The sequence below is a fragment of the Sinocyclocheilus grahami genome, unplaced genomic scaffold, assembly GCF_001515645.1.
Source record: "Sinocyclocheilus grahami isolate Dianchi unplaced genomic scaffold, SAMN03320097.WGS_v1.1 scaffold1242.1, whole genome shotgun sequence".
Taxonomy (NCBI): Eukaryota; Metazoa; Chordata; class Actinopteri; order Cypriniformes; family Cyprinidae; genus Sinocyclocheilus; species Sinocyclocheilus grahami.
In genome coordinates, this window is record NW_015506421.1 from 61,317 (window position 1) to 71,482 (window position 10,166).

At 37.1% G+C, this 10,166-nt stretch overlaps 1 protein-coding gene across 1 annotated transcript in view; it reads left to right on the forward strand.

Moving 5' to 3' along the window:
- Positions 1–339: 339 nt before the first annotated feature.
- crfb16 (cytokine receptor family member B16) overlaps positions 340–10,166 on the forward strand; it is a 34,620-nt gene continuing 24,793 nt past the window's right edge. The window contains exon 1 of the mRNA XM_016254394.1: positions 340–506. Coding sequence (XP_016109880.1) covers positions 449–506 — 58 coding nt within the window. The 5' untranslated portion in view covers positions 340–448. The remainder of the gene's footprint in view (positions 507–10,166) is intronic.

Below are 10,166 nucleotides of genomic sequence, written 5' to 3' on the forward strand. Positions count from 1 at the left end.
TGCCGATTAAAGAGGCAGGGGGAACCCACGATCTAAAATAATTTTACTTTCTCAATAATAGTTAATACATATAATTACTGCACCTCCCCATTTGACATACTTTCACATAGTCTCATAAACCACATGCAACTGTAATTTTCAAACAGGTCTTACAGGTTCATTCCAGTTGACGTGAGGTATCTTGCCCAACGAGTTACGCTGTTCTTGCACCTTTCTCATTTTCCATGTCTCAAGTTTTTCATTTAGTCCACAGGTATGTTTACAGGTGCAGATAACATGAAGACACATCCAGTCACTGAGATTGAGACTCTTCTTTTTCACATCAGCATGATTTTCAGAGATCATTTTATTTAAAAAAAGGAGAGTGGGAAAGCCCTGGACTCAAGTTTTCGGGTTTTGCCAAAGGAAGAGGAGTCCAGTGTTCACAGAAGAGACAGAAGAAGAGGTTATGAGCAGTGGTTTGATTAAGAGTCTGTTTCCTCTGCTTCTGTACTTTACCATTAACTGTAAGTACAACCTCTCAGTCAATGTGCATTACAATAGTGGGGTATGTGATACAGTATGTCTTTCTTTCTTAACACACACTGTAACAAATAATCAGTGACATTTATGGTAAAATACCAGCAGCTGTGTTTGCCAGAATTTCATCTGTAAAAAATATGGTAGCAACATTTTAGATTTTACAGACTTAACTTAAATTCACAATAAAAAACATATTTCATTAACTGATGTACTGTTAATATACCAACCTACTGAATTACTAATATTTGTTTTGTAATACACTGATAACCACCAAAAACAGGTGGTGATAAGAAAGTCACATGATGAATCAAAGCTCATTACAAACAGCTTTTCCACAAGCTGAGGAGAGAGATACTAACAAATAGAAGGTGAACAGTGTCATTCACACAAATACTAAACACCATCATGGTAACACGCATGATACTATTCTAATAAGGGATCCGCACTCGCTTACTCTTCTTAATAACTTTTGATTTATTTTAATTTTGCAACAGGGAAAACAACAATCAAACGTTTCAGCAGTAAGCCTTCTTCAGTGAATCATACAGTGACATTCCCTACAAGAGTTCTTACAAAAGAAGTCCAAAGATCACCCAGTGAAAAGTCACATAACAGGTGTTAATGATCACGAACTTAATTGACCGGACAAACAACCTATTGGCTGTATTATTTGATATTTTGTAAATAAACAAAGGATCATTTTTAAAAATATAAACTAAAGAAGGGTCAGTTGAAAGAATATTCCAATATTTTGTTATAATTTCCTTGATCTGATAAGACTGTTCGCTAGAAATCAGAACACATTTAACTGAAAAAGATTTTAGTTTTTTTATTAGCTTTGTGTAATAATTGTTGTCTATTTAACACTTTAACATTATCATATGCCGACTGAAGCCAAGCGTGTGGATATCCACGAGCTTCAAATTGACTAAACAATATGCGAGATTGTCTTCCGAATCACAGATTCTACGTAGTCGATGAAACTGACTCAATGGCAAACCCTCTGTAACGCGGGAGGTGTGACAACGGAGTTGAGGATCCAAATGGAGCTTTTATTCACAAGAGTGGTCAAAACAGGCAGGGTCAAACACCAGCAAACAGGTACAATCCAGGGCGAGACAAAAGAGCAATTCAATAAACAGTCCAAGGTAAAAAAAACAAGAAGGCAAGGCAAGGAAACACAGAGACTCTGAACAGGGTACAGGCTAAACAATAATCAGCAATGTGTGTGTGGATGAGTGCAACCTTAATAGTGTCACTGATAGGAAACAGGTGTGGTGCAATAATGAGTTCCTAGGCAGGGGTTTATGGGGAATGGAGTCCGGAGAGAACCAAGACAAACCCCCTTATCGTGACACCCTTCTTTAATTAGAGAGGGTGAAAACTATCCGTCGCAAGAAAAAGATTTTTGTTTTTTTATTAGCTTTGTGTAATAATTGTTGTCTATTTAACACTTTAACATTATCATATGCCGATTGAAGCCAAGCGTGTGGATATCCACGAGTTTCAAATTGACTAAACAATATGCGAGATTGTCTTCCGAATCACAGATTCTACGTAGTCGATGAAACTGACTCAATGGCAAACCCTCTGTAACGCGGGAGGTGTGACAACGGAGTTGAGGATCCAAATGCAGCTTTTATTCACAAGAGTGGTCAAAACAGGCAGGGTCAAACACCAGCAAACAGGTACAATCCAGGGCGAGACAAAAGAGCAATTCAATAAACAGTCCAAGGTAAAAAAAACAAGAAGGCAAGGCAAGGAAACACAGAGACTCTGAACAGGGTACAGGCTAAACAATAATCAGCAATGTGTGTGTGGATGAGTGCAACCTTAATAGTGTCACTGATAGGAAACAGGTGTGGTGCAATAATGAGTTCCTAGGCAGGGGTTTATGGGGAATGGAGTCCGGAGAGAACCAAGACAAACCCCCTTATCGTGACACCCTTCTTTAATTAGAGAGGGTGAAAACTATCCGTCGCAAGAATTGTGTTTCTATCTGTTGGTTTCCGGAAGACAGTGGTTCTTAATTTTTTGTGGTCCTTCACCATTAACGCATCCAAAAAATGGGTAGTGTTTTGGTCTCGCTCCATTGAAAATGAAATAGATGTCAATTTGGAATTGAGAAAATTACCGAATTCTACCAACTCTTCCAAATTTTGTTTTATTTTTTATGAATTATTTGTGTTATATCCTTTTCTTTTGTGCCTATATTAGTATGTTATTTTTATGTGTTTAATATTTTGGAATTATCAAACAATAATCAGCAATGTGTGTGTGGATGAGTGCAACCTTAATAGTGTCACTGATAGGAAACAGGTGTGGTGCAATAATGAGTTCCTAGGCAGGGGTTTATGGGGAATGGAGTCCGGAGAGAACCAAGACAAACCCCCTTATCGTGACACCCTTCTTTAATTAGAGAGGGTGAAAACTATCCGTCGCAAGAATTGTGTTTCTATCTGTTGGTTTCCGGAAGACAGTGGTTCTTAATTTTTTGTGGTCCTTCACCATTAACGCATCCAAAAAATGGGTAGTGTTTTGGTCTCGCTCCATTGAAAATGAAATAGATGTCAATTTGGAATTGAGAAAATTACCGAATTCTACCAACTCTTCCAAATTTTGTTTTATTTTTTATGAATTATTTGTGTTATATCCTTTTCTTTTGTGCCTATATTAGTATGTTATTTTTATGTGTTTAATATTTTGGAATTATCTTTGGTTGTTTGTCCTGAAATTGCTTGATTGATTGGTCAATTAAGTTCGTGATCAGTAACAACTGTTATGTGACTTTTCACCGGGTGATCTTTGGACTTCATTTTTTTTTTAAGAACTCTTGTAGGGAATGTCACCGTATGATTCACTGAAGAAGGCTTACTGCCGAAACGTTTGATTGTTGTTTGCTCTGTTGCAAAATTAAAATAAATCGAAAGTGATTAAGAAGATTAAGCGAGTGTGGATCCCGTAATAGAATATGATGTGCTGATTGATCTATGCATCCTAAACTAAAGTTGAGCGCAGTGAACTTTATTTTTTAACACGCATGATACTGAAATAATGCAATAAATATGAACTAAAAACAACATTAGATGTATGGAAGAAAAATAATGACAAATGTCTTTGAAACAAAAAAAAAAGCATGTTGAATTGCACTAACTGAAAATAAATATTGCATTGCATTAACAGTGCTTGCATTTTAATGCCTTGTATTTTCAGGGTTTGCATTTTTAGGGTCTGAAATTTAACATAGTTGTTTATTTAAACTGGGAATATTTCAATTCAAAACATTTCACACATTTTCATAATTAAAAATTCAATAATTCATATTCACCTTCCAGAGTTCACTTCCGAAATATTCAGTCTGTTTAAAAATATGATGAAAAATATTCGACAGGCAATTTTCAGTCCATTTTATTTCACTTTACAAATTCTCTACCATAAATTCAGTGGTTCAGATTCGGCAGAAAATTCAGCATTGCACATCCGGGAACTGCAGAAATAGCAGTAGAGTACCGATGCATGATGTCCATCTGCTGTTAGTTACTCACCAGCAGGTGGTGCAAATGTCCGAATTCTATCAACATTTGGTGTTGATGAAGACCAAAGCAACAGGTAGAGCAAGTCATTCATTCACAAAAAAATGATTTGCAGAAATGGAGCAAGCGGTAAGTAGAACTTAAGATTATCAGGACCAGTATGTATATGTGGAAAACCTGATTAAGACTCAAAAGCTGTGTTTACGTTTAATAGGTTGTTTGCACAAGACATCATTGCTGTGGCGCGATATGCAGCTGGAGGGCAGGAAGTGATTTTTCTATATAGGAATTGCTAGCAGAAACTCTAAATGCCTGTGTTTTTCATTGTTTATGAATGCCCAAATCTATCAAACTGAGAAACCACAATGAGCTTTTATCGTGTTCGAAAATTTGTTGTTCATAACTCAACTCAACTTAACTCAACTCAACTTCATTTCTAGAGCACTTTCAAAAACCACAATGGATACCAAAGTGCTGTACATGAAAATAACAAAAATAAACAAATACATACAAGCAAAAATACATAGTTTACAACACATTATTAATGTCACGAATCCGGTCTATGAACTTCCGTTCACTCACCACCAGAGGTCACCCGCTCACTACATGGACTCTCGCACTACACAGACTGTTACACTATACCCTGGACTACATTTCCCATCATCCATTGCACTGATTGCACACAGCTGTAACCAATCACATGCTCACCTGAAAGCTATTACACACACTATATAACACCCACTCAGAGCCTGCTCAAGTCACTGAGTATTGTCTGCGTTTATCGCTCTCCAAGTGATAGCACTTTACGGAGCCATTTCCCTGTCTTAGTTTCTAGTCCCCGGTCTAGTTCATAGATCAGTCTAGTCTAGTCTTGCCTTGCTTATTTTCCTGTGTGAAGATCTTTGCCTGTGTATTACGGATTACCCCTTTTGTCAAGCCCTCTGGACTCTGTTTGCCTATCGAAGACCCACGCTTGTCCTAGGATTACTCTTTGTCTTGCCTGTGTTGTACCTGTTTGCCATTGTTTGACCCATGCCTTTTATGACCACGTCTCTTAATAAAAGCATGCACATGGATCCGTTCGCTTCACGTCTCTGTCGCCCCGTAACAATTAAAAACTAAGGAAAATACATATGTTTTTAACACCCTTTGAAATGACCCTAGAGTAGGAGATGTTTTTAAGGACAGAGGGAGCTCATTCCATAGTCTAGGAATTCTCTACCATAAATTCAGTGGTTCAGATTCGGCAGAAAATTCAGCATTGCACATCCGGGAACTGCAGAAATAGCAGTAGAGTACCGATGCATGATGTCCATCTGCTGTTAGTTACTCACCAGCAGGTGGTGCAAATGTCCGAATTCTATCAACATTTGGTGTTGATGAAGACCAAAGCAACAGGTAGAGCAAGTCATTCATTCACAAAAAAATGATTTGCAGAAATGGAGCAAACGGTAAGTAGAATTTAAGATTATCAGGACCAGTATGTATATGTGGAAAACCTGATTAAGACTCAAAAGCTGTGTTTACGTTTAATAGGTTGTTTGCACAAGACATCATTGCTGTGGCGCGATATGCAGCTGGAGGGCAGGAAGTGATTTTTCTATATAGGAATTGCTAGCAGAAACTCTAAATGCCTGTGTTTTTCATTGTTTATGAATGCCCAAATCTATCAAACTGAGAAACCACAATGAGCTTTTATCGTGTACGAAAATTTGTTGTTCATAACTCAACTCAACTTAACTCAACTCAACTTCATTTCTAGAGCACTTTCAAAAACCACAATGGATACCAAAGTGCTGTACATGAAAATAACAAAAATAAACAAATACATACAAGCAAAAATACATAATTTACAACACATTATTAATGTCACGAATCCGGTCTATGAACTTCCGTTCACTCACCACCAGAGGTCACCCGCTCACTACATGGACTCTCGCACTACACAGACTGTTACACTATACCCTGGACTACATTTCCCATCATCCATTGCACTGATTGCACACAGCTGTAACCAATCACATGCTCACCTGAAAGCTATTAAATGTCTTTGAAACAAAAAAAAAAGCATGTTGAATTGCACTAACTGAAAATAAATATTGCATTGCATTAACAGTGCTTGCATTTTAATGCCTTGTATTTTCAGGGTTTGCATTTTTAGGGTCTGAAATTTAACATAGTTGTTTATTTAAACTGGGAATATTTCAATTCAAAACATTTCACACATTTTCATAATTAAAAATTCAATAATTCATATTCACCTTCCAGAGTTCACTTCCGAAATATTCAGTCTGTTTAAAAATATGATGAAAAATATTCGACAGGCAATTTTCAGTCCATTTTATTTCACTTTACAAATTCTCTACCATAAATTCAGTGGTTCAGATTCGGCAGAAAATTCAGCATTGCACATCCGGGAACTGCAGAAATAGCAGTAGAGTACCGATGCATGATGTCCATCTGCTGTTAGTTACTCACCAGCAGGTGGTGCAAATGTCCGAATTCTATCAACATTTGGTGTTGATGAAGACCAAAGCAACAGGTAGAGCAAGTCATTCATTCACAAAAAAATGATTTGCAGAAATGGAGCAAACGGTAAGTAGAATTTAAGATTATCAGGACCAGTATGTATATGTGGAAAACCTGATTAAGACTCAAAAGCTGTGTTTACGTTTAATAGGTTGTTTGCACAAGACATCATTGCTGTGGCGCGATATGCAGCTGGAGGGCAGGAAGTGATTTTTCTATATAGGAATTGCTAGCAGAAACTCTAAATGCCTGTGTTTTTCATTGTTTATGAATGCCCAAATCTATCAAACTGAGAAACCACAATGAGCTTTTATCGTGTTCGAAAATTTGTTGTTCATAACTCAACTCAACTCAACTTAACTCAACTCAACTTCATTTCTAGAGCACTTTCAAAAACCACAATGGATACCAAAGTGCTGTACATGAAAATAACAAAAATAAACAAATACATACAAGCAAAAATACATAGTTTACAACACATTATTAATGTCACGAATCCGGTCTATGAACTTCCGTTCACTCACCACCAGAGGTCACCCGCTCACTACATGGATTCTCGAACTACACAGACTGTTACACTATACCCTGGACTACATTTCCCATCATCCATTGCACTGATTGCACACAGCTGTAACCAATCACATGCTCACCTGAAAGCTATTACACACACTATATAACACCCACTCAGAGCCTGCTCAAGTCACTGAGTATTGTCTGCGTTTATCGCTCTCCAAGTGATAGCACTTTACGGAGCCATTTCCCTGTCTTAGTTTCTAGTCCCCGGTCTAGTTCATAGATCAGTCTAGTCTAGTCTTGCCTTGCTTATTTTCCTGTGTGAAGATCTTTGCCTGTGTATTACGGATTACCCCTTTTGTCAAGCCCTCTGGACTCTGTTTGCCTATCGAAGACCCACGCTTGTCCTAGGATTACTCTTTGTTTTGCCTGTGTTGTACCTGTTTGCCATTGTTTGACCCATGCCTTTTATGACCACGTCTCTTAATAAAAGCATGCACATGGATCCGTTCGCTTCACGTCTCTGTCGCCCCGTAACAATTAAAAACTAAGGAAAATACATATGTTTTTAACACCCTTTGAAATGACCCTAGAGTAGGAGATGTTTTTAAGGACAGAGGGAGCTCATTCCATAGTCTAGGAGCTGCTACGGAAAAAGCTCTATCACCTCTACATTTCAAGCGCGATCGAGGAACCGTCAGACACAGCTGATCATTGGAGCGAAGAGATCTCCAAGGTTGATGTAAACTAATTAAATCAGAAATATACTCCGGTGCCAAGCCATGGAGATATTTGAAAACATATAACACTTTATACTTGATTCTGTATCGAATAGGTAACCGATGTAATGAAATCAATACAGGAGTAATATGGTCTCTTTTTTTGTACCAGTTAAAAGCCTAGCAGCTGAGTTCTAAACCAGTTGCAGGCCAGAGAGGGAGGCCTGACTCACACCCAGATACAAAGCGTTACAGTAATCCAAACGAGAAGACACAACCTTCTCCAAATCATTGAAAGAGAGGATAAACTTCAACTTGGCTATATATCTAAGATAAAAAACAAACTATTTTTAACAAATATTTTTTTAGAATTAAATTTTTTTTAGCATTTATTTAATGATCAAATTTAAGCTCAAAGTCAAAAATAAAGCCAAGGTTTTTCACAAAGGAAAGTTTTTCCCCAGGAAACAGTAACAAGTTGTCATTAGAATCCATACCACATCCTTTCTGACCAAAGATAACAAACTAACCAACACTTCCCATCAGCCAAACTGTTATACAAAGAGTCAAGAGAAGATTGCTCCCCACGTTTTATAGGGAAATAAATTTACATACGGTAATTTATACCGTGCTTATCAAAAATATTTCCTAATATTTCCTTAGACCCTAGATGCCAACTTCTTCTTTAAGACAATCAATAAGGATATCATGATCGACCGTATTGAAAGCAGCACTGAGATCTAACAGTAGAAGAACAACAGGACTACCCGAATCTACACCTAATAAAATATCATTTGAAACCCTCAATAGAGAATACTCTGTACTATGACCAGCTCTGAAGCCTGAATGAAATCTAACGAGAATATTATTAAGAACTAATAGACTTTCACAGACTTTTTCATTAACTGTTCCCTCCTGGTGGAATGACCTACCCAAATCAATCCGAGCAGCTGTGTCCTTAACCATCTTCAAGAAACGACTAAAAACACATCTGTTCCACCTTTATTTAACCCTCTAACTCTAGCACTTTCGATTCTATTTTAATTCTACTTTATCTATATTTATCGTTTTTAATTTTTTATTCTTGATTTAAAAAAACAACAAAAAACAAACACTAGCTTTCTATTTTTTCTATTCTATCTACTTGTTTTTCTTTGTTTGTGTGTGTGTGTGTATATGCGTGTATAATATATATATATATATATATACACCTTGCTACGTGTACTGTGTTAGGCTAACCGAGACTTGTCATTTGCACATATAGCCTGAATGAAATCTAACGAGAATATTATTAAGAACTAATAGACTTTCACAGACTTTTTCATTAACTGTTCCCTCCTGGTGGAATGACCTACCCAAATCAATCCGAGCAGCTGTGTCCTTAACCATCTTTAAGAAACGACTAAAAACACATCTGTTCCACCTTTATTTAACCCTCTAACTCTAGCACTTTCTATTCTATTTTAATTCTACTTTATCTATATTTATCGTTTTTAATTTTTTATTCTTGATTTTAAAAAACAACAAAAAACAAACACTAGCTTTCTATTTTTTCTATTCTATCTACTTGTTTTTCTTTGTTTGTGTGTGTGTGTATATGCGTGTATAATATATATATATATATATATACACCTTGCTACGTGTACTGTGTTAGGCTAACCGAGACTTGTCATTTGCACATATATTGTTGCTCTTTTGTTAGTTTTGACTGCTTTTATTGTCCTCATTTGTAAGTCGCTTTGGATAAAAGCACCTAAATGACTAAATGTGAATGTAACTAAAAAAATTAGGGATGAACTGACACCGATACTGGTATCGGTATCGGCCCGATACAGAGCTCCTGTACTCGTACTCGTTAAAATGCCCCGATACCAAAGGCTGATACCACACAGCATGTGATAAGTGCCATATTCAGACAATGAAACACAGACAACAGAACAACAGACAGCAGAATGGAGTTATTAGAGATTAAGGATGTCTACGAAGTATATGTATGCAATGAATATAATGTTAAACATTCAGTATTAACGCCTGTATAGCTGATGTGCTTGAGTTGATAAGCAAAGCGCGCTGAGTGGATTGAGCGCGCGGCGACGCAGATGCGCGAGCTTGTCGAGTGAATATACCTTTCTCACAGACATCACTGGAAAGTTTGTAGTTCGGTCGGATACGTCAAAAACAAGTAAGTAAAACAATGCACAAGTTACTTAACGGTAGGGAGAGCGAGAGAGAGAGAGAGAGAGAGAGAGAAAGAGAGAGAGAGCGCGCACAATTCTGTTGTGTGATCTTTGATTTTCACTCACTTAGCACACGCATCACTTGGATTAAAACTAAATCGTAAAAATAAGAC